This window comes from Phyllobates terribilis, unplaced genomic scaffold, assembly GCF_046119375.1.
Source record: "Phyllobates terribilis strain yellow unplaced genomic scaffold, ASM4611937v1 Scaffold_1__5_contigs__length_1240528914, whole genome shotgun sequence".
In the NCBI taxonomy this organism is placed as follows: domain Eukaryota; kingdom Metazoa; phylum Chordata; class Amphibia; order Anura; family Dendrobatidae; genus Phyllobates; species Phyllobates terribilis.
In genome coordinates this window covers 398,952,371-398,978,423 of record NW_027362761.1, presented here as the reverse complement: position 1 = coordinate 398,978,423, position 26,053 = coordinate 398,952,371, and the positions used below count along the sequence as shown (strand labels likewise).

Here is a 26,053-nt window from a genome sequence, read left to right as displayed (position 1 = left end):
TTCAAACCCTCTCCTGGTGAACCACTTGCAGATTTTCAGCTTTTGGCAAGCATTTTATAAGAAGTAAAAAGAAAATTGGAATTATTACAAACTGGGCAAATCTAAGGTTCACTTTATGCCAAAAAACGGTTGATTTTACGTTCAGGACTTTAGCATTTTGAGCGAAAAAAAAATTAGTGGGTAATCCTCCAGAAATATCTGCAATGATTAGGGATTTGTTTTGGATTTTGGCCTCCCAATTGAACGCAAACCTTTGGCCTTTTCACAATGCAAATTGGCATTCGGGTTAACTTACCCATGGATCATTTTCTGAATTGTGCGTAAGATTTATAAGATTTGTTACTTTTTTTTTTTTTTTTGTGTGGCAAATCTAGAGGGAAAGCCTGCAGCTCTAACTCCAAGACTGAATGTAGCCTAGTCAGGCCAATCCTTTGCATATTCACTCCTAAGTAAAAACTTGCTGAAAAACTGCTCAACATGGCACTACGAAGGTCAGATGTGAAAAGGCGGTCAGCACGTCATTGAGGGTAAACCGATGATAAAACTTTGATCAGTGCTCATTAAAGGCCCTTATACGTAGTGAGTTGCAAACCACATATGGGTAACTGATCCTCAATGTGATATGCTGAATTTTAGGCCACCCCCCAAAAAGATGTGATCAGCTGACAAATAAGCTTTTTTTTTTTTTTTTTTTTTTCTCTCCGCTACCTTGTGCACATGAAGCAAGGGAGAAATATCGGGGAAAATATCAGTCCAGCATGTACAATTTTGGGCTGCTGATCATATTGTCTCCCGGGAATGAGACTGGCAGAAGCTCTTTGGGTATGTGCACACGATGCAGAAATGAAGCAGAAAATTTCTGCATCATTTCTGCATCTCCCTGGCAGAAAAAACGCATGCAGATTGTGCATGCGTTTTTCCTGCAGAATACATGCGGATCCACATGCAGATTGACATGCGTTTCCGCATGCAGATTGACAAGCGCTTTCCAGGCGATTTTGGCATCACCTGGAAAGTGCTTGACAACTAGGTCACACTATATAAATCCATGCAAACAGCATGGATTTATATAGTGTGACCCGAGAGAGTGTATATACTTACCTCCGATGGCCCTCGCTGTCCTGCTTTACAAAGTTCCCGGCTGCCGGCAACTTTGAATTGAAAGACCTGCCGACGTCAGCGTCACGTGACCCGTCACATGACTCTGACGTCACCGCAGGTCCTACAACTCACTGCAAGTGCCAGGAACCAAGCGGGAGTGCAGCGCGGGCCGACAGAAGGTAAGAATACATTTATTTTTTATTTTATTCTTTTTTTTTACAGCTTTTTTAATGGTACCTGGGTGTGGATGAGACTCTCCTCTCATCTACACCCGGGTACCATCCGCATATTAGAACGCGCCAATAACGCAAGTACAAATGCTGTCTTGCGGAATTGGCGCGTTCTAATGCAAGTCAATGGCGGCGAAATCGCTGCGTTTCCGCAAAATTAATTGACATGCTGCGGATTTTTGACCGCAGCGTTAACGCTGCGGAAAAATCCGCATCATGGGCACAGCACATGCGGATTTCCATTGGGGAACATTGCTTCCCTTCTACCATGCGTTTTTCATGCGTTTCCGCGGCGTTTCCGCAACTGCGGAAACGCATGAAATACGCATCGTGTGAACTCAGCCTTAGCCTAAACACTCCTGTATATGGGAGAGTCAGCCAAGGTGATAGTCAGCCGACAGCCACCTAATGTGTATGGCGGACCTACGACCCTCTTGGCCATGTTTATGGTAGAGTAGAGAGCTTTTGCTGACGGCTACTTTCATGGATCCGGCCAGCTTCATTCTTACCCCACATTCTGTTGTACAAGGACTTACCCAGCCTACACATTCACATTATACAACCCCTGGCAAAAATTATGGAATCACCGTGCTCGGAGGATGTTTAATGTTGTTGAAAAAAAGCAGATCACAGACATGGCACAAAACTAAAGTCATTTCTGATGGCAACTTTTTGGCTTCAAGAAACACTAAAATAAATCAAGATTAAAAATGTGCTACTCAGTAAGGGTAATTTTTTTTCAGACCAAGCAGAGGGAAAAAATTATGGAATCACTCAATTCTGAAGAAAAAATTATGGAATCACCCTGTAAATTTTCATTTTCAAAACTAACACCTGCATCAAATTAGATCTGCTCGTTAGTCTGCATCTAAAAAGGAGTGAATGCACCAAGTGGACTGACATGAATCATGGCTCCAACACGAGATATGTCAATTGAAGCAAAGGAGAGGATTATCAAACTCTTAAAAGAAGGTAAATCATCACGCAATGTTGCAAAAGATGTTGGTTGTTCAGTCAGCTGTGTCTAAAATCTGGACCAAATACAAACATGGGAAGGTTGTTAAAGGCAAACATACTGGTAGACCAAGGAAGACATCAAAGCGTCAAGTCTGGAAACTTAAAGCAATATGTCTCCAAAACAGGAAATGCACAACAAAACAAATGAGGCACGAATGGGAGAAAACTGGAGTCAATGTCTGTGACCGAACTGTAAGAAACCGCCTAAAGGAAATGGGATTTAAATACAGAAAAGCTAAACATAAGCCATCATTAACACCTGAACAGTAAAAAACAAGGTTACAATGGGCTAAGGAAAAGCAATTGTGGACTGTGGATGACTGGATGAAAGTCATATTCAGTGATGAATCGCAAGTCTGCATTGGGCAAGGTGATGATGCTGGAAATTTTGTTTTTGGTGCCGTTCAAATGAGATTTATAAAGATGACTGCATGAAGAGAACATACAAATTTCCACAGTCATTGATGATATGGGGCTGCATGTCAAGTAAAAGCACTGGGGAGATGGCTGTCATTACATCTTCAATAAATGCCCAAGTTTACATTGATATTTTGGAAAGTTTTTTCTTATCCCATCAATTGAAAGGATGTTTTGGGATGATGACATTTTTCAAGATGATAATGCATCCTGCCATAGAGCAAAAACGTTCCTTGAAAGAATACACATAAGGTCAATGTCATGGCCTGCAAATAGTCCGGATCTCAATCCAATTGAAAATCTTTGGTGGAAGTTGAAGAAAACGGTCCATGTCAAGGCTCCAACCTGCAAAGCTGATCTGGCAACAGCAGTCAGAGAAAGTTGGAGCCAGATTGATGAAGAGTACTGTTTGTCACTCATTAAGTCTATGCCTCAGAGACTGCAAGCTGTTATTAAAGCCAGAGGTGGTGCAACAAAATACTAGTGATGTATTGGAGTGTTCTTTTGTGTGTTTGTTTTTCATGATTCCATAATTTTTCCTCAGAATTGAGTGATTCCATAATTTTTTCCCTCTGCTTGGTCTGAAAAAAATTACCCTTACTGAGTACCACATTTTTATTCTTGATTTCTTTTAGTGTTTCTTAAAGCCCTAAAGTTGCCATTTGAAATGACTTTAGTTTTGTGCCATGTCTGTGATCTGCTTTTTTTCAACAACATTAAACAACTGAATGAACATCCTCCGAGCCTGGTGATTCCATAATTTTGTTCCTCTGAATTGAGTGGTTCCATAATTTTTTCCCTCTGCTTGGTCTGAAAAAATTTACCCTTACTGAGTACCTCATTTTTTTTTAAATTTCTTTTAGTGTTTCTTAGGCTGTGTGCCCACGATGCATTTTTTAAGTGTTCACGCAGCTTCAAAAACACTGCAGAAAAGCTTAAAAAATGCATGGTAGAAGACCTGCCATGGTCCCCAATGATAATGCGCATGTGCTGTGCACATGCTGCGGAAATTTCCGCTGCGGATTATCATTACGGGAAAAAAAACGCAGCACTACCAATTATTTTGCGGAAGTGCTGCGTTTTCGCCGCCATTGACTTGCATTGAAACGCATGGATTACGTATCCCTTCATCTGCAGATGCGGAATCCATGCATTTGTGTGCGGATGGCACCCGGGTCTGGAGAAGAGGAGACTCTCCTCTGGACCCGAGTGCCATAGAACCTGTAAAAAAAAAGAATAAAATAAAAAATAAATGTGATATTTACCTTCTGATGGCCCCCCACTGTGCTCATCCTCCCATGCCGGCAGCTCGCGGTGGACTGAAGGACCTGCGCTGACCTCATAGTCATGTGACGGCAGGTCCTTCAGGGTAGTGTACCGCTATCTGCCAGCAGCCAGGACGGAGCGAAGCAAGACTCCGGGGGCCATCGGAAGGTAAGTATAGATTTATTTTTTATTTTTTGACATTCTTTGGGCTCACACTATATAAATCCATGCCGTTTGACCAAGTTGTCAAGCACTTTCCAAGTGATGCTAAAATCGCTTGGAAAGCACTTGTCAACCCACATGCGGAAATGCATGTGAAGAACGCTTCACATCTGCATGTCCCTGGCAGGAAAAACGCATGTACAATCCACATGTTTTTTTTTTCTGCCAGGGGAGATGCAGAAACGCTCAGGAAAAATCCGGAGCATTTCTGCATCGTGGGCACATAGCCTTAAAGCCCTAAAGTTGCCATTTGAAATGACTTCAGTTTTGTGCCATGTCTGTGATCTGCTTTTTTCAACAACATTAAACAACTGAATGAACATCCTCCGAGCCCGGTGATTCCATAATTTTTGCCAGTTGTTGTATATGTGGGTATTCTGCATTTCCTTTTTTTTTCGTGCATATAATCTAAGGAAATTGGCAAGGAAATGATCAGTAATGTAGAAAGGTGTAAACTGCTGTTTTTCATTGTGTTAGCCGGAGCTTCCCAAGGACATCTGTGTAGGTGCCACAATCCTCAAACCGCAGTTTTGTTACCACTTCCTTTATATATAGTACAGCTGCAACCAGTACCTCGTTCATGTCTAAAACTGATTACGGCCCGGGAAGCAATAGAAAGTGAACCCTCCTATTGAGATCACTTGTAATTAGATGGCATCAGACTGTTAAATTCTGTAAGAAAACTTCCTTAGATCTTTACACTTCCCTGATTCCAGTCCTTTGGCAGTAGGGCTGCGTTCCCACCACAAGCTTTTTGGTGACTTTTTGATGTTGCAGCATTTCTGCATCCATTAAGTAAGATGGGATGCTTGCATTTTTTCAAAAATGCGCAGCGTAAAAAACCATAATATATTCAGGCTACATTCCCGTGTTATGTGCAGTTTGTGTATTTGTATTAATTTTTCTATTAAGCCTCCTCATTTCAGGGGCTCATAAGTAATTGGACAACTTAACTTTACCATAAATAAAATGTTCATCTTTAATTATTTGTAGAGAATTTTTTTGCAGGCATTGACTGCCTGAAGTCTGGAAGCCACGGACGTCACCAAACGCTGGGTTTCCTCCTGTGTGATGCTTTTCCAGGCATTACTGCAGCTTACTTCAGTTGTTGCTTGTTTTTGGGTCTTTATGCCCTAAAGTGGTTGTCCGGTGTAAAATGGAAAGTCTGCAGTTGCTCTGTGTGACTACAGAATTTGTGAATTCCCCCAGCACACGCACTGTGTGCTGCAAGTCTCCTATTAAGGTGGTCCAGTTCCCTTTTAAGAAACGTTTTACTTTTGAACTGCTGATCTCTTGTCTTTAATCAGGAAAGATTTGCAGATCACACCCTCAAGGCACACAGACTGAAAGGAAACTGGATAGTGTAGGTGTGTATTGTGGGCGCCCTTGTAGGTGTGTATTGTGGACGCGCGTTGTAGGTGTGTATTGTGGGTGCGCGTTGTAGGTGTAGGAACCATGTTGATCTGCTCTAGAGTTCCTCCTTCCGTCTCAGAATAGAACGAGCAGGAATCCTCCCCGGTTATACACGAGTCGTCTATTCATGGTATAAGTACAGTGTTGAGATACATGAAAGGCCACAGGATTCACTTCTTTGTCACAATGACGTTGCTGAACTGGTTTCTACTGTTTTTTCATTATCTTTAACTTTGTTCTGCGTAAGAAAGAGCTGACATGCTGAGAGTATAAATGCTGGGCAACAAGGTTTCTATGAGGCTGTAATAAAATAGTTGAATGGTCTAGTGAATCGCCACAAGTAAAGTTGCTAGGGAGCTGTGTGGAGTTGTGAAGGATTCTGACAATGCAGGCATGGAGGGCGCTCTTTTTGGATTGGTACCTTACTTTACCGTGTTTTCTCGGCTTTTATAAAAGGGGGCGTTATGTAAAATGTCTGTAATGAAACGTTCTACAACATTAGTGTTGTTTTTTTTTTTTCTTCAGGATATATATATATATATATATATATATATATATATATATATATATATATATATATATATATATATATATATATATATATATATATATATATATATATATTATTTTTTAGTAAATGTGATGAAATTTAAAAAATTAACACTCTGCTAATTCTTTTTGCTACACTATTTCCAGCCTGACCTTGTGTACTTTGTTACAGCGATGCAGCAAATCGCTGACCCTCACATTGCCCGTACGGCGCAAGACCACTCCTGCCCATAATTGACTGCAGTGGTCATGTGGATGTTAACTTATCACTGCAGGACAAGTAAGAAAAGTAAGAATTGACTAGTGGGAGCCACTTATAAAACATTTTTGAACTTTATTTTTCTTCCCATTTCAGAGTCGTACTTTTTTTTTTTTTTTCCTCCTTCCTCTGTTGAGGGCTTGTTTTATGCAGAATGAATTGTAATTTTTAATAACATAATTGACTTTCAAAATTTCAAGTGAAGTGAAACGGTGGTAACATCCCCTGACCCACCCCTCCCAAAAAATCCATATATTTTGTTTTGGATTTACTGTGCTCATTTTGCGATTAAAACTGACCTAGCAACTTGATTCTCCAGGTCAGGATGATTATGGCTAAACCAAACTTCATACATTTTTATAAAGAGGGGAAAAACAACTTTGGCTTGTGTCACCATTTTCCAAGACCAATAACTTAATTATTTCACCATCAGTGAATATGTGAGGGCTAGCTTACATATTTTTGATCACTTTGTATTACATCTTTGGGAGAGGTACAGTGACTGAAAAAATTGCACTTTTGGCGTTTTTTAAGTTAACCTTATGGATTAAATAACTTTTATATATTGGTAGATCAAACTTTATTAATGTAAGAATTTTTTGACTTTTTTTTCTTTAATTTCTCATTTTATTAGTTCCCAAAGAAGAGTTTGTGATTGTTTGATCGCTTATACTTTACAATGCAGTAAATCTGCAGGCAACTTGTTGCTGAGCTTAAAGGGACTCTGTCAGCACAGAATGACTGTTCAAACTAAGTCCTGCCGCTCGGTGCTTCATGACAGGGCCAATCATTTATATACACCTTCCCACCTGCTTGTTTTCCATCTGTCTCCACTCCCCTCTTCTTTGACAGCTCTGGCTTCATATACCAAAGGAAGTATGGAGATAGATGGAAATCAAGCAGGTGGGAAGGTGTATATAAATGATTGGCCCCACCATGAAGCACTGAGTGCCTGTACTTGGCTTGAACAGTCATTGTGTGCTGACAGACGTTTTAAAGGCAATGTGTCACCCCCCTGGGCGATATCAGACCTCTACTATGGCCATACAGGTGATAGAAAAGTAAATCTATACTTGCGTGTATGGCCCATAGCAGAGGTCTGATTGCAGAGAAATCTGGTTTTATAAAGTCTTATTTTCCAGAGGCTTCAAGCAAACCCCTCCTATCTGCTTACTATTACCCTAAAACGCCACCTCTGTGCTAAATTACCATATTCCCCCCCCCCCGTGACGTGCCCTGCTCCGCCTCCCCACCCGCACATGCGCAAAGCACCGCTCCCATGTTTACTGCGCCACAGGCAACTGAGAGTCACCGACTTTCGCTCCGCTGGCAGTACGCAGCCAAACGGGGCCGGAGGGAAACAAAGCGTGCTCCATGGAAGCGGTGCTTAGCACATGCGCGGGAGGGGAGGCAGAGCAGGGCTCGTCACAGGGGGGAATATGGTAATTTAGCACAGAGGCGGCGATTTAGGGGGATAGTAAGCAGATAGATGGGGTTTTTGGCATCCCCCGGAGGTCAAGCCTCTGGAAAACAGACTTTATAAAAACAGATTTCTCTGCAATTAGACCTCTACCATGGGCCATACAGGTAAGTATAGATTTACTTTTCTATCACCTGTAATGGCCATAGTAGAGGTCTGATATCACCCAGAGGGGTGATGGGTTCCCTTTAAAGGTCCAGTGGGTGGTCTCTGATCTGCAGTCCTTTGACCAGTCTCATACAGGGAACACAAAGAACCAAGATTTAGGTAAGTAAATTAGAAGTTATGCTGAATCTTTCCCCGCTAAAGAATGTATCCACGCGTTCATCACTATCTCTATAGCATGCCGCCTGCAGAATCCACTGCATTTTCATTGTGGCTTGTTCCCTTTTAAGCCTGTAGAATTGGCTTTTTTTCACGTTTTGAAGGACGTCCTGGCACTTGCGATCTTGTTACCACTAGAGAACTAGAGGTCGTCTTCCTGGATGGCTCCGGTCCTGATTCCAGCCTTTGTGCAGTGTTGGAAGTGAGTGTAACAGATCTGCTCTTTCCTGCTGCCGAGCATTTCAGACATGGTTAACTAAAAGGGAGTGTTTCTACATTTTGGCTTGCTTAAATTACATGACATACATGTGGTGTCTCAATAACATATGCCATGGCTCAAGCATTTGAACTATTTGGCCCATTGCCATCTTTATACCAAACTACCTTTCTCTCCGCCCCCCCCCCCCTCCCATCCTAAATTCTTTTGCTCTTATTTGCCTTCTTTCTATGTTTTGCTCCCAGGAACAAACGTTCTCCTTGCTGTACATGCAAGAACAGCAGCTGTTCTGTGCCCTCATCTTTCTCTGTTTTACTGTATCAATCTTGTACTAATTTTCAAAGTGTGGTCTTAATTCTAGCTTTTCACATATTTGTAGATACAGCAGGGCCTACTGTGGATTTTATGGGTATTCCAGCGAGGACTTAAAGTTAAAAGCCCAAACAATTAGACGGTGTGATGAAATGATTCTTGTATAAGCCCAGGGCGCATCAGAAAGTTTAGAGGGACAATAGTCACTGCTCCAATTCCTTGGATACCAGGAAGAGAGACGATTTCCCGGTGTGCCAGTAGATCCCTGATTAGGCAGCCTGATTTGGAAAGTATAAATCACATTTTATTGGACAAAACCTCTCAATGATAACAGGATTTCTTTCAAAACTAAAATACTCAAACTCAAAATGCACTCTTCAAATTATTATGCCCAAAAGTGTTTCCAAACATTTTATAGGTTGTAAAGAGCTGAAAACTGTGATATGTTGAATTTTCAGCATTAAGAGGTCACATTTACTGAAATGAAAAGCTTTTTTAATCAAAAACACCTAAACAGGCCAACTTGCATGTTAACTCAGGACTGCTTCTTTGATATCACTTTCACAATTCCTGCATCCATTGAACTTGTGAGTTTTTAGATAGTTTCTGCTTGAATTTCTTTGCAGGATGTCATAATAGCCTCCCAGAGCTGCTGTCTTGTTGTCAACTGCCTCCCATTGCTCTCTTGCTTCAGGATCTCAATAGGGTTGAAGTCAGGGGAGAATGGTGGCCAAACCATGCATTTCACACATTTTTATGCCCATAGCAGCCATAAACTCAGTTATTCTTTGCAGTATGAGAATGGTACATTGTCAGGCATGAAAAGTTTGCTACTGAAGGCACTGTTCTTTTTGTAACTTCAGTACAAAAAGAACAGTGGTCAGTCAGAGACTCTATATACTATGCTGAGATCATTTTCACTGGCTCTCCGCATGATTACTGCCAAAACGTGACTCCATTACCTCCTTGCTGACGTCGTAGCCTTGTTGGGACATGGTGATCCACCAACCATCCAGCACTCCATCCATCTGGATCATCCAGGGTTGCATGGCATTCCTCAGTAAACAAGACTGTTTTGAAATTAGTCTTAATGTATGAATGGGCCCACTGCAACCGTTTCTGCTTGTGAACACAGTTTAGGGATGGCTGAATAGTAGGTGTATGCACAGCTGCAAGCCTCTGGAGGATCCTATATCTTGCGTTTCACTGGACTCCAGAGGCACCAGCAACTTCAAATACCTATTTGCTGCTGTGTGATTGGTATTTTGGCAGTTGCTCTCTTAATCCGATGAATTTGTCTGGCAGAAACCTTCCTCATTATGCGTTTATCTGCACGAACCCATCTATGCTCTGTATCCGCCACAAATCTTTTCACAGTACGATGATTACGCTTATGTTTTCATTCTTTGTACAAGGCATTGCACTATTTGATGCTTTTTGGTAGCCGAGATACTTTTTCTTTCCCATATTGCTTGAAACCTGTGGTCTGCTTAATAATGTAGAATGTTCTTGTTACGTAGGTTTGCTTTAATTGGGCTCATCTGGCAAACTAATTATTACAGGTGTTTTGAGATTGATTTCAGTGATCCAAAGAGCCCGAGACACAACCATCCATGAGCTTATTTGAAAAATAAAAAAATACATCTTTATGACACTTAAATTCAATTTGGAAGGCAGGTTTTTTTTTTTTATGCTATTAAGCAATTGCAAGAAGAGATCACATGAGAATCCTGAAAACTTACCGATAAAGCCCTATTCACACTGCGGTTATACGGTCTATTTGGCGTATGATCCAGGAAGGCTCCCCAAGCATACTCTGAACATAATCCCTGACTGGTATCTTTTGATAGTAGTCAGGTCTGTATACTTTTTATTCAGTTTGGTGTCTTATCGTTGTAAGTAAGCTGCACTTTGAATTAATTTACAATGATACATGTGAGCCTCTGTCTGATATGCCACGATATGTGTCTACTGTGGCTTTCGGGGGGTATTTCACGACTTTTGCTTCTGATGGGCACTGCACAAGCTGCATGAATGGGACCTTTTGTGTTGGCACCACTAAGCTCCTGGGAGTTGTCCAACCCTGAACTAATGCTGTGAAGAAGTTTTAGCAAAGAAATGTCACTCTCCTACTTTATCATATGTGGCGTGCTACCTGGTGTTTGTTTTTTGAGGCATTTTCAGACATTTAGATTCAACTTCAGTAAACCTTTATCAAAAACCCCCCCACAAACTTATGGCGTTGCTATGGCTATCATAGACATGCCATAGCTGTTGGCCTTTACTAGCCATCTCTGCTGACTGCCCTATACACTGACTAAGGCCACGGCCACACTTTCAGTATTCGGTCAGTATTTTTTCTCGGGTGGGAGCCAAAACTAAGGTGAGGAACAATTCGAGAAAAGGTATAATAGAAACAAGTGCACTAATTCTGCATTTATCACCCACTCCTGGTTTTGGCTCCCACCCTTGAGAAAAAATACTGATAGTGGGGCCGTGGCTTTATTCTCACACTAGTGTTCATGTTTTTTCAATCGGGATATGGGAGAAAGCCTTTGGCTTTTTACCCAGAGGAGAAAAGGGTCGAGGGTTTAATGAAGTTCAAACCACCCAAACCTTATCTCCCCATACGGATTGTGTCAAGGATGAGAAAACTGGGGTCGACGAAGTCAGAAGGCGTCCCTTCCACATTAGATATCAATATTTGCAGGTTTGGATGACTTTAATATAACATTTTTCTGAGTTGCTCCGATATCGATGCTATCTTGGTCCTCTATCTCTCTGCTTACCGAGGTGGTGCATCGATACGTGATTACTACAGTCAGGATCTGCAAAACAGTAAAGGTGTCATATACAGTATTATACTATCCATAGTAACAATGTACGCATTTCAGAATTAGGTCAACGTCTTGTCTGGAATTGTGTTGGCTTATTATTATTATTATTATTATTATTATTATTATTATTATTAATTTATATAGCGCCATTGATTCCATGGCGCTGTACATAAGAAGGGGTTACATACCAAACTATTGGCTGCTATTAAGCGGACAGTTAGCTTCTAACCGGGGTGTCGGGAAGCTGATGGGACTGAAGAATCTCCTGCAGAACTGTTATTCCTACCACTGAAATGAAAGATCTTTACGATTTACAGAACCTCCCTTGAAGCAATGCTATATTTTTTGTGAACGGAGCTTATTTATTTTTATTTTTTTGTGTTGTCATGAGTTACTGATCTCTTATGACAATGGCCTTAAATTCTCCACTTGTATACTAGTAGTTAAAGTAAATGTGTTAGACCTAAAGATCAATCCATCGTAATAGTAGGTAAAATGTTGTCCTATTCTGCCTTAGTAATGCGGCTTTAAAAAGCTCTTCTCAGTAAGTGTACATTCAGTGCGATCAGCAAGCATGAAACCTTTCTAATATGTGCGCTCAATGCCAAATTGTGTCTTGGGAGTGGACAAGCAAATTGATTATAGACTGAATTAGCTGTGATATTGTATGTGTTATATGTACAGTACAGACCAAAAGTTTGGACACACCTTCTCATTTAAAGATTTTTCTGTATTTTCATGACTTAAAATTGTACATTCACACTGAAGGCATCAAAACTATGAATTAACACATGTGGAATTATATACTTAACAAAAAAGTGTGAAACAACTGAAAATATGTCGTATATTCTAGGTTCTTCAAAGTAGCCACCTTTTGCTTTGATGACTGCTTTGCACACTCTTGGCATTCTCTTGATGAGCTTCAAGAGGTAGTCACCGGAAATGGTTTTCAGTTCACAGGTGTGCCCTGTCAGGTTTAGTAAGTAGGATTTCTTGCCTTATAAATGGGGTTGGGACCATCAGTTGTGTTGTGCAGAAGTCTGGTGGATACACAGCTGATAGTCCTACTGAAGAGCCTGTTAGCTTTTTTTCTTGCTATAATACAAATTCTAAGTAAAGAAAAACGAGTGGCCATCATTACTTTAAGAAATGAAGGTCAGTCAGTGCAAAAAATTGGGCAAACTTTGAAAGTGTCCCCAAGTGCAGTTGCAAAAACCATCAAGCGCTACAAAGAAACTGGCTCACATGAGGACCGCCCCAGAAAAGGAAGACCAAGAGTCGCCTCTGCTTCTGAGGATAAGTTTATCCGAGTCACCAGCCTCAGAAATCGCAGGTTAACAGCAGCTCAGATTAGAGACCAGGTCAATGCCACACAAAGTTCTAGCAGCAGACACATCTCTACAACAACTGTTAAGAGGAGACTTTGTGCAGCAGGCCTTCATGGTAAAATAGCTGCTAGGAAATCACTGCTAAGGACAGGCAACAAGCAGAAGAGACTTGTTTGGGCTAAAGAACACAAGAAATGGACATTAGACCAGTGGAAATCTGTGCTTTGGTCTGAGGAGTCCAAATTTGAGATCTTTGGTTCCAACCACCGTGTCTTTGTGCGACGCAGAAAAAGGTGAACGGATGGACTCTACATGCCTGGTTCCCACCATGAAGCATGGAGGAGCAGGTGTGATGGTGTGGGGGTGCTTTGCTGGTGACACTGTTGGGGATTTATTCAAAATTGAAGGCATACTGATCCAGCATGGCTACCACAGCATCTTGCAGCGGCATGCTATTCCATCCGGTTTGCGTTTTAGTTGGACCATCATTTATTTTTCAACAGGACAATGACCCCAAACACACCTCCAGGCTGTGTAAGGGCTATTTGACCAAGAACGAGAGTGATGGGGTGCTACGCCAGATGACCTGGCCTCCACAGTCACCAGACCTGAACCCAATCGAGATGGTTTGGGGTGAGCTGGACCGCAGAGTGAAGGCAAAAGGGCCAACAAGTGCTAAGCATCTCTGGGAACTCCTTCAAGATTGTTGGAAGACCATTTCCGGTGACTACCTCTTGAAGCTCATCAAGAGAATGCCAAGAGTGTGCAAAGCAGTCATCAAAGCAAAAGATGGCTACTTTGAAGAACCTAGAATATAAGACATATTTTCAGTTGTTTCACACTTTTTTGTTAAGTATATAATTCCACATGTGTTAATTCATAGTTTTGATGCCTTCAGTGTGAATGTACAATTTTCATAGTCATGAAAATACAGAAAAATCTTTAAATGAGAAGGTGTGTCCAAACTTTTGGTCTGTACTGTATATGTGTGTATAGTATATATGCAGGCCAAGATTTTTAGCTTGCAGGGTCCAGCAGCAGGTCTACCTCTTACATTACTGTAACATTACACCAGCACACCACTTCCTCTGCCGCGCTAATCATATCAGTCAAATCACTTAGGCTATGTGCCCACGATGTAGAAATGCTCTGGATTTTTCCTGAGCGTTTCTGCATCTCCCTGGCAGAAAAGACCAATGTGGATTGTACATGCATTTTTCCTGCCAGGGAAAAGCGGAAGTGAAGCGTTCTTCACATGCATTTTTGCATGCGGGTTGACGAGCGCTTTCCAAGCGATTTTAGCATCACTTGGAAAGTGCTTGTCAACTTGGTCACACTATATAAATCCATGCAATCGGCATGGATTTATATAGTGTGACTGTAAAAGAATGGTAAAAAATAAAGAAAATAAATCTATACTTACCTTCTGATGGCCCCCGGAGTCTTGCTTCGCTCCGTCCTGGCTTGCCAGCAGCTCGCATCACATGACTATGATGTCAGCGCAGATCCTTCAGTCCACTGCGAGTTGCCGACAAGTGAAGACACGGAGACTGGGGGCCATCAGAAGGTAAATATAATATTTTGTTTTTTTATTTTATTCTTTTTTTTTATTACAGGTTCTCTGTTACCCAGGTCCAGAGGAGAGTCTCCTCTCCTCCAGACACGGGTACCATCCGCACATTGAAATGTTTGGATTCCGCATGTACAGATGCAGTGATGCGGAATCCAAGCGTTCCAATGAAAGTCAATGTCGGCAAAAACGTAGCGCTTCTGCAAAATAATTGGTAGTGCTGCGTTTTTTTTCCGCAGCGGAAATTTCCACAGCATGTGCATAGCACATGCAGATTATCATTGGGGAACATGGCAGGCCTTCTACCATGTATTTTTTAAGCGTTTCTGCAGCGTTTTTGACGCTGCGGAAACTCTTAAAAAACGCATCGTGGGCACACAGCATTAAGATCCGTCTTGTTGTGACCATGAAAAATCTTTTTCTAGTATTGATCTTTTGTTTGTCTCCTTTTAATGTTGTTGGCATGCTGGGAATAAATTGAACGAAGGATCATGGATTCGGGTCAGTGCAGTTCTCCCATCTGGACAGGAAAATCAGTGTAATACAGTAGCAATGGAAAAATCACACACTGTGCTTGGTTGCTACTGACACTACTTGTGAACCCACCCAGGTATCACGTGAAGTTTTTTTGGAGCCAGACTCAGGAATGCATACGAAGGAGGGGATAGATGGAAGTTTCCTTTTACGCTTTTCATGCTTAATGGATGCTCTGGCTTTGTATACCTTTTTTAAATTACAACCAGTTATTTTATTGCTGTCACTGGCTTCCTACATTGAGTATATTAGCTGGAGTGGAGATGGATATGACTGCACAGGATTTGATTGCGGTCTGTCACCATGAGCACACATTGTTCTGCAGAGCCGTTGTAAACGAAAAAAGAAAAATAAATGTAAAGAATTTTAATAAAGCTGTGTTTTTTTTCGTTGTAGCAAAATTCAAAAAGGTATTAAAGAAGTATAAAAATAAAGGTATATTCAAACCTGTATTGTTACAGAATATTAGCATTTATAGTGTTCAGGGTTCTGCAGCTCTTCATTGCTTTCCTTTGCAAAATTGCACCCTCTGTGCAGAGATGGTACTTGATCCAATTCATTCTCTGTGCGTATGTCCCAGCAGCTGGACCCCCACCTACCATAACGTTAGAGTACAGAAAGTAAGATGGGTTTTTAGATTTGATATTAGAACAGTTGTTAAGAAGGACTTTTTATTTATTTTACCCTTGGGATCACATCATGATAAACCAAGTGATAAACCAATCTAAGCAGATTTATTGACAGCTGCTGAAACCAGCTGCACGGTTGGCTGCGCCGCTGCACTACTGCTCCTTTTAGGAAGAGATTTGTGTTCTTGGGACTAAGAGTATTGGTATAATGTAGTGTGTGTGTGCGCAGCTGCGCATACAAAATATAAAAATATTACTTGTACTGTCAGCAAATGTAAAATCGCGCTATCCACCTTTTGTGAGAAGGGGAAAAATACTGTAGAATCCAGATGTGTGTGCATGCGTGCGTATGTATACGTGCCATTTTTCACACTTTAAAAATTGCAAAAAGAAAAATGGGCACCCTTGGAGATTTGTGTGCTCAGATAATTTTTGACCAAGGTTTCAGACCTTAATTATGGCTGGTTGACTATCACCATTAGGAAAGGCCAGGTGATGCAAATTTCCCAGCTTTATAAAAACCCAGCCTCCCTTGTGCCAAAAACCGCATCCATGGGTTCTTCAAAGCAGCTGCCTAGCACTCTGAGAATGAAAATGGTGGAGGTCCACAAAGCATGAGAGGGCTATAAGAAGATATCAAAGCGTTTTTAAGTTGCCCTTTCCTCAGTTTGAAATGTAATTAAGAAATTGCAGTTAACAGCAACAGTGGAGGTCAAGATAAAGTCTGGAAGACAAAGCAACATTTCAGTGAGAGCTGCTCGTAGACTTGCTAGAGAGGCAAATCAGAACCCCCACTTGACTGAAAAAGACCTTCAGAAATATTTAGCAGAATCTGGAGTTGTGGTACATTGTTCTACTGTTCAGAGACAACTGCACAAATATAGCCTTCATGGAAGAAGAGTCATCAGAAGGAAACCTCTCCTGCATCCTCACCATAAAATTCAGCAGCTGAAGTATGCAAAAAAACATCTAAACAAGCCTGATGCATTTTGTAAACAAGACCTGTGGACCGATGAGGTTAAAATAAGATCTCTTTGGCCACAATGATCAAAGATGTGTGTAGAGAAAAAAGGGCACAGAATTTCAGGAAAAGAACATCTCGCCAACCATTAAGCATGGTGGTGGATCAATCATGCTTTGGGGTTGTGTTGCAGCCAATGTCAAGGGGAACAGTTCACTGGTAGAGGGAAGAATAGATTCAATGAAATTTCAACAAATTCTTGATGCAAACATAACACCATCTCTAAAAAAAAGCTGAAGTTGAAGAGAAGATGGCTTCTACAAATGGATAATGATTCTAAACACATGTCAAAATCCACAATAGCCTACCTCAAAAGGTGCAAGCTGAAGGTTTTACAATGGCCGTCACAGTCCCCTGATCTGATCATTTAAAATCTGTGGCTAGACCTCAAAATAGCAGTGCATGTGACGCGCCCCTGGGCCTGTGTCGCGCTGCGTTGCGCACGCGGGAGCCTACCCGGAGCCGGATCAGTGGAGGGTTGTAGTCTCGTGGCGGTGACCCGGTCCGTGCCCAGGGAGTCAAACTAGACGGCAGTCTATTAGTAGTAAATAGTTGATGACTACGCCACCCGTTGAGTGCAGCCAGGAAGCTGCTGCTGCAGGGCAGACCGCTGAGGCCGGTGGTAGGATTGTGCAGCGTGATAGTATAACCCCCAACGGGAGGGGTATGGCCTCAGGGCAGCCGACGTGGATGATGGGGGTAGCAGGAACCACTCAGAGACGGTACGGTGTAGTTCAGGGTCTTTACTGGTAACAACGACAGACCCTCCCGGAGTACTTGCTAGCAAACGGGGCCTGGTCAGTCTTTGAGCAGATGGGATCTCCCCTGGCCAGGCGTAGTTGTAGGCCTCCCAAACTGACTGTACTCTTCTGGCTACCTTGCTAGAAGCTGATGTAAGTAGCCCACGTCCCTGAGTGTACCGTGTGGTGCTCACCCGTATGGCCGGTGACTCGGGGCCTTCTAATGGCTTCCGCTCCACGATGGCGGTGCTGGTCCCACGCGTGTGACCGTGCCTTCGGGCTTCTGGGCCAGAGGACCTGAAATCCCCTGCCTGACGGATTCTGCTGCTGGGTAGGAGTTAGTCCCCACAGCCTCGGACTCCGGGTCCGGTAAAGAATCTTCTTAGTCAGGGCGAGCTCTGCAGCTGCCAGCCCCTGACTCCTTGTAACTCTGCTGTTTCCTATGCTGCTTCTTGTCTCCACTCTCCTTGTCTCCAGGCTCAGGCCCCTGGACAGGGCCTGCCTGTGGAGCAGAGCCCATAGAGCAGCTCTGCTCCCTGTCTTCTCCTCTCAGAACTCTCTACCCTGCCTCAGCCCCAGGTTTATATAGGGGAAGTCCTTCCCCTCCCAAGACTGGGCAGGAGGTGTGGCATGCACAGGATCCCTGACCAAAGGACCTCCCACCTGCTCTCAGACGTAATATCTCTATCACTGTGGCAACCAGACCCCTGGGGTGTCACACATGCAAGACAACCCAGGAATCTCACAGAACTGGAAGAATTTCCAAAGTAAGACTAGATGAAAATCCCTCAAAGAAGAATTGAAGGACTCTTGGCTGGCTACAAAAAGCGTTTACAAGCTGTGATACTTGTAAAAGGGTGTGTTACTAGTTCCTCATGAAATCCTTGATATTAATTAGACCTTGCTGTCCTCACCCATGTCCAGCATAGGCAGAAAGCGGTCACTAAATGGTGTGATTTCATCTCATTTGAGATGACTAGCAAAGCTGCACCATAGAAAACAGTGGTTTTATGAAAACTACAGCAAGAAGCCCAGTATTTAACACATTGCTTGAATTGGGGTCCCAATGTTCCAATTTTAGGCTGTTGCCAGATTGGGAAGAATAAACCTGGTGACTGATTTCTCTTTAAATGTTTACTTATTTTCCATTTGAATGAGTTGTGATGTTTCTGGCTCCATAAATGCCACAGGCTGGATTTTAATAATTCATTCCCTTCTACTCACTCCTTACAATAGCTATGAAACTGCCATAGCCTGAAATATAAATGATGTAGTATTTGCTCCTTGTTAGCACCTTTCCAGTTCCCTGGATTACCCACATTTATTATCAATATATCATCTATCAATGTGTAAAGTCAGATTACTGCAACAATTACCTCTTATAAAGGCCTTAGCAAACCCAATGAGAGGTTTGATTCATAGCCTGGTTTGCTTTGTTTCTTGTTTTTGTTTTTTTCATTTAGTTTTTAAAAGGTGTGATTTTGTAATCTGCAAAATGGAGTTAAAAATAAATTTGAGAGCTATGAATGCTCATTGTACCTTGAGCTTATCTACAACCAGATTTAGAACACTGTGTGAAAGGTATGTGTATAGATATGATATATAGATGATAAATAGTGTTTTTTCTTTTCCTCTTCAAAAATATAACCGAATAAAAACAATGTTCTACAATTGGACCAAGGACTAATTCCCCTCCATTGCTGATGGCTCCCATTGTATGTGCATCAGAAGCCGTTTACAGCTGGTCGTGTACCGATCCGCTTCTATTGGATTGTGATTCTTCACTCTATTAGGAAATATGTCATAGATAAATCCTTTTTTGCTCATACTGCATATGCTTAATCCTGCTTAATCTGGTATATTAAACTGTATTCATGAATACATGGCTAAGCCTGTGCTGGATTTGTGTGTATGAGCAGAGATGGAATCTGAACAATTTCTGCAAGCTGTGATTTTGCTGTAACCGTTCGTGTCTTGTGGCAATGTGTAATTATTCTGTCACTAGAAATAATCTGGATATTGGTAACGACCTCCTTTGGATCATTTCCTACTGCCATTTGTACTTGTGTGATGGAGTGGAAAATGTGTATTGGAGGACACCACCCTCTTATTTGCATTACCTTTTTCTCTATGTATTTTCTACTTGTCCTTTTATAACATCTGAAGCGTACACAATGGTGAGTGGTTCCGGCAAATAGTTTTGTATTTTACTTTTTTGGTCTGTTTTTTTTTTTTCCAAGAAATTTTTGTAGCCGCTCCACAGAAACCTTCGTAAAAATGGTCACAATGGTACATGGCTTATTATCATGCACAGCTCTGAGAACTGTGCCATTCACCTGTGCGCCCGTCACATAATCAGGGTACACTTATACCCGCTGGCAGTAAACGATGAATGTTGCTATGAAGTGGCTACATGTTCAGGTCTTGAAAGATGTGAGAATTTGATTAAAAAATAAACCTAAAGGAAAATGTGCTTCCTCTATTGAATTGCACAGGTTAATCTGCTGGGCACTTTATAAAGGCCCCAATACACATTAGACTAAAGTTGTCTGAACCAGCAGTCACATCTGTATGGGGGTCTCCTGACTCTCCCCTGACAGCTGATGTGCACTGTTTAATTTCAGCTGCCGATTCTTTTCTCATGGGAGATGAGCTGCTGCCAAAAAAATCTATCAGCGTCTTCTTGATGGAGAACTCGGGAGTAATCTGCAGTGTTCCTTTTGTAGGGGTGGTTAAGTAGCAGTCAGGCGAATGCTCCTTCTTCTAACATGACCAGCATTGGCTAGAACAGATTCAGCAGCAATCCATTGACAAAAAAAAATTGTGTGGACACAACTTTTTTGTCCTGTTTAAAAGCGGAGAGAAAAAAAAGCTGATTTTGACTAAATCTTTTCTTTTTTTTTTTCTTTAATATTGAGGTCTGAGGAAAATAGATCCGTTAAATAGCCATCCCTTTTTCTTCCATTTGGAAAGGATCTGTTATTTGCTTTCTGGATCAGTTTACAGTGGAATAAAACATGACCATTTTAACGGATCCATTTTCCATAGGATTCCATGTTAAAAAAAAAAAACTGATTCATTTGACTTTTTTTTTTTTAATCATTATTATCCAGACACCTAGGTTGTCTGCACAACTTTTTTTGTCAATGGTTTGCTGCTGGATGATTACTGGGCATGTGAACTTATAACCGCCTTTACAGTTTTCTGCTATATATTTAGACTAGACAAACGCTGTAGCGTAGTAGATGCATTGAATCAAGTTGAGTCTTCCTTGAAATTTCTTTATTTCTAATTCTGAAACACCATTAATTTGCAGATAAATATTTCTTCTCTATGTAGTAATCTTGTTTTAGCAGACTTGTTTCTTCTATTCTGTTGATTATGCAGTTGTATTAATATTTCTCTTTTTCTCCCCCATTAGATGGTGTACCTCAGGTTTATTACTTTGGTCCTTGCGGTAAATATAACGCCATGGTGCTAGAACTACTGGGGCCAAGTTTGGAAGACTTATTTGACTTGTGTGACAGAACGTTTTCCCTGAAGACAGTCCTTATGATAGCCATACAGCTGGTAAGCAATGTTTGTTTTTTCTCCCTTTTTACATTGGTGACTGTATGTATTGTTCATTGTCGATCAGTATTTACAGTGCATAAAATTGCTGCTGTTTGTGGTATCGTTAATGTCGCATCACAGTAACTATGCCTACACGATTAAACTTGTTTCAAAATAGCTTTTTTATTTTTTCCTTTCTGAAAGTACAACTTTGAGAATCACTGGCATTGTTCTGCCCATATAGTGCAACATACCCTAATAAAGAATTCTGTAGGGGCATTTTTGAATGTTGTGTATGCCAGTTTTAGTTGATGTGAATTTTATGGATTGTTTGTCTGTTATCTCGGCTCATTCTCCTTCCTTTTGATATGGTTTTTCCAAATGTTCCTTGATTCCTTTGGCTCTTCAAAGGCAAAAGGGTGACAGTCTCTCCACAGGCTGCACACTTAATTTGGTCAAAATACTATCTGAGGTCAGCAATTAAGAGATTAGTGATCTAGAATAGCTGCCTTCTGATATATGCTGCAGAGTCTTGCTGCATTTTAGGTGCTGCAGATTCAGCTGATTTCCTCTGCTTCCTGCTTATGATGGGCTTCTCCTTGTCAGCTCGCACAAGCAGGATGCAGGAGAACAGCGTAAAGTTGCATTGAGTAGGAATACAAGAGTCTGAATTCTGCACTCCACGATTGCATAGATAGACTGTGAGTGAGGGGACGTCAGCAGGTAATCATTGTATTTAACTATTGTTTGCTGTACTCCTGATACCTTCAACAGCACTCTATATATGAGGACACACTCAGAGAAATAAGGAGAGTGGAGCTGGTTGGGGAAGGAGCTTATAGATTTTGTTGCTATGCTGTATTACATAGTCAGAGACTGACCAGTCTACTCAGTAGAGAGCGTGCTGGTCTGGTAGACACAATAGATCACCTGACACAGCTGCCTATCATAAAGGAGGGAACGTGTGGATGCATTTGAGCTGGAATTAAAGAGTTTAACTACTTTAGCATTGATGACTTATCCTTCGGATCGGCCATCAGTGTCTGATCGTTCTGGGGCCGACACTGGTCACACCCCGCCGATCAGCAATTCCCGGTGTTGGCAGCTGCCTGCCGGAACTGCTCAGTTGCGCAGCTGCTGCGTCTTCTCATAGTGGCTGCTGCAGGGTACTGCACATCCACCTCCTATTGATTTTGAATAGGAGGCAGATGTGCAATACCCTGCCACGGCCACAATCAGGAGACGGAGCAGCTCCGCAATTGAACAGTTGCAGCCAACACCGAGAACAGACGGTCATCAATGATAAAGTAGTGGACGACGTCTTTTTAAATCCCCCAAGGTTTCTGCAGTTATTTTTCTGAAGGAAAGATATGACACATGCTGGCATGACCAGTAGGTCCAATGATTGGCTGCAGTGGTCACATGTTGCTTTGGCCTTCATTACTCTAGGAAGGTAAACGAAGGCTGATGGGGACCACCATAGCATCCATGGTGGAGTAATATTTTTTTTCCCTCTTACATTTCCTTAACCTACTTTAATGTCTTCAGCTCTCAGACAACCGCTATAAAGGAATTTTCTGAGCCGCCCTCTTAATGTAAACATTTTCCTCCATACTCCATGAACTCTGCAGTATTTCTCTGCTGCTCTGTAAAGCTCTGTTGGACCTGACCCAAGGAATGGTAATGCCGATCTAAAAAGAGAAACCTGATTCATTCATGTAGACATGTTGTGAACAAGCTTCTGCATTGGAGGTTTGTCATAAATGCATTGTGCTGCTAGGTGTAAAGGCAAACGCTGGCTCTGATGGCTCCCTTCACATGTTACGTTTTTGGGTGCTCTAATGTTAGAGGAGAACTTCCCAATCAGAGTGGAGAGCTGATTTCTATGGACACTGCTGCTTGGATATGATGATCACCACTGTTTGTGGGGGGTCCCTGAGGCAGAAACTCATGAAATTGACAAATGCCATATGATTGTTGTGATGTTTGTGGATAACCCAACTTAAGGGGACCTCTCATGTTGTACATGCAGTCTGATATCTGGATAGTTTTGTACAGAGAAGCTGAACAAAATAATATATAGCCTTGTTGGGAATGATTCAGTAATGCTTATATCTTTATAAATTAAAATCCCTGGTGTTTGTATATATGAGTTCAGTGGGCGGTCCTATTCAGTGATTGACAGTCTTGGATGATTGTGGATATAGAGGTAGCTGTCATTCACCAATGGGACCGCCCACTGCACTCGTATACGCACAGTAGGTGATTGACAACTGCCGCTACATGCTCAATTACAGAGGGAAGGCTGTCCATCACTGAATAGGACCGCCCACTGGACTCCGATACATCCAAGCACCAGGGATGTCAATGAATTAAATGCAATGTATATAGAGACTTTTCCCACAAAAAATGTACATCAGTCTACACTGTTCCTCCTGCTCTAGTGTCCTCCCTGTAGATCAGATGCCATTTTCAATATGACCGGTTCCCTTTAACGATGTTGTGACCATTGTGAACATACAGCTGTAATAAATAATATATTCTCACCCATTTGCTTCAGATTATTAATGCTTGTACGTTTACTTCTTACAGATTTCCCGCATGGAATATGTCCACTCCAAGAACTTGATATATAGGGATGTAAAGCCTGAGAATTTTTTGATAGGTCGTCCAGGAAACAAGAACCAGCAAATAATTCACATAATAGATTTTGGCTTGGCAAAAGAGTACATAGACCCAGAAACAAAGAAGCACATACCCTACAGAGAACACAAGAGCCTTACAGGAACAGCTAGATACATGAGTATAAACACGCATTTAGGAAAAGGTAGGTGTGACAGGTGCCGGAGTCTCCACTGTTACAGCAAATGGTGTCTAAAGTATAAAGGATTGTTTTCTAGATTGTACGTTATCACCTTTCCATACGTTAGGAGATTGCTGGGGTTTGACTGCAGCCACCTCGAGAACTGCAGAGTGTCCCCTTGAATAAAGCAGAGCGAAGGTGTGCGTACTCTGAGGCCATGTGTCCACAAAGCTTTTTTTTACGGCCGCGAAAATGCTTGTAAAACCGTCTGCAATGCAAAGCAATGTGAATTCTTATGTGCTGTGCACATGATGCGCTGATTAGCGCACTCAATTCGCATTGCGTTGCAAAACGCAGCATGACCATTTCTACCGCGATTACGCTGCAAATTCGCGGCCATTGAGGAACATTGAAACGCAGCAAGCCCGCTGGTATATGTGCATTTCGCTGCGAATTTGCGGCATAATCGCGGTGCGTGTGGTACCCAGGATGAAGAGGGGACTACAACTCCTCTTCATCCCAGCTACCACGCGGTGAAAAAAAGAAATAAAGTTAAAAATAAAAAAAAATCTGTATACTCACCTCTCCGGTCTGCTCCCGGCGGCGTCCACTCACCTCGGCGTCCCGCGGTGTACTTGCAGGACCTGTGGTGATGTCATTTAGTCAGCTGATGGTCAAGCGGTCAGGTGATGGTCGCTTGACCATCAGCTGACTAAATGACGTCACCGCAGGTCCTGCAAGTACACCGCGGGACGCCGAGGAGAGTGGATGCTGCCGGGAGCAGACCGGAGAGGTGAGTATACAGATTTTTTTTTAATTTTTAACTTTTTAATTCTTCGTTTTTTTTTTAATACTTTAGATGCAGCATTTAAAGCTTCTAAGTTGGTCACACAATATAAATCCATGCCAGTTGCTTGGATTTATATTGTGTGACCAACTTGTCAAGCACTTTTCCAAGTGATGCTCAAAATCGCTTGGAAAAGTGCTTGAAAAAACGCATCTAAAAACGCTGAAAAAATGCTTCTTTCTGGCAGAAAAAAACGCATGTAAATCTGCATGCGTTTTTTTTCTGCCAGAGAGCGGCAAAAACGCTCTGCATCAAATCCGCTATGTGGGCACATAGCCTAACTCCGCTCTAGATTTTGTCCATGGGATTGTGCAAAATAGAACTTACTAAATTGTTAATATCCCTTTAATAAACACGACCTGTGTAAAACATCCAATAGAAGAGTCTCAGCAAAGGCCCTTTCATGGATATTTGTCCCTCTTCCATCTGGCATTCTTGTACTGCGCTAGAGGGCAGCTGTTGACACAACTGATCCTATAGTTTCCGGTGGTGTCAGGTTTGTGTCAATCACTTGTGCTAGATGTTTTATCTAGTCAGTAGCATGCACTAGACAGGTGCAGTGTGTTTGTGTCCTGCTCAAAACTGGCCACACACAACTGATGTGCGTGCAGCTTCAGCAGACAATGCCACTAATGTCATCAAAATTATCTGATCAATCATATTTATGTAAGAACATCACATTGGCATCTTCGCAGACTGCAGAGGGCTCTGTGGCGCAATCTATTTACTTTGTACACTATGGATAGTTACTTTATAGGAGCTTTTGAGGTTTTATTTTAACGAGATTTAAAGAAGTGCTCCAGTGCCTAAAATGTCCTTTCTAAATATCTATTTTTACACCCTAATCACTCTTGAAATTTGCTTTATTATAATATACACTACTCTTCTCCCTATCTAGCTAATCTCGAAATGTGATATATATTTTTTTTACATCACTTCCTGGGACATTTAAGAGGAGTTTGAAACTGGACATCATCAAGGGGTGGCGAAGTTACTTTCGATAGGTTTTTGTGAAGATGTCCTGGTTCCTTGGTGCTGATGGAAGCTGTGGGAGAGGTGAGTGCAGCATCGGCCACAGCTGCCGCTTGCTGGGAAACGAGACGTAGTTAGGGGTTGAGATAAAAAAAAAACAAAAAAAAACTGTGCGATTGAGACCAGCGCTGCCCCACAGCTTCTATCACCATTCTCAAACGAATTGTCATCAGAGGGCAGTGCTGAGGTCACTCACCCTTCTTCTATCTCTGCTCCTTCATGACAAATCGTTTTAGGACTGCGAAGCTGTGGGGCTGCACTGATGTCACTCACACTGTTGTGTTTTTGTTTTTTTTCTCCAACCCCTGACATCATATTTCACATTAAGAGGCGACAGCAACAAAAGCAGAAAA

The 26,053-nt window shown here is 41.9% G+C and overlaps 1 protein-coding gene across 6 annotated transcripts in view; it reads left to right on the top strand.

Annotated features, from left to right (window-relative positions):
- Nucleotides 1–26,053, top strand: part of CSNK1G3 (casein kinase 1 gamma 3) — a 122,421-nt gene that overhangs the window by 60,229 nt on the left and 36,139 nt on the right. For all 6 annotated transcript variants that reach the window (XM_073676805.1, XM_073676797.1, XM_073676781.1 and 3 more), the window contains 2 exons: nucleotides 20,888–21,036; nucleotides 23,611–23,845. In XM_073676805.1, coding sequence (XP_073532906.1) covers nucleotides 20,888–21,036; nucleotides 23,611–23,845 — 384 coding nt within the window. The remainder of the gene's footprint in view (nucleotides 1–20,887; nucleotides 21,037–23,610; nucleotides 23,846–26,053) is intronic.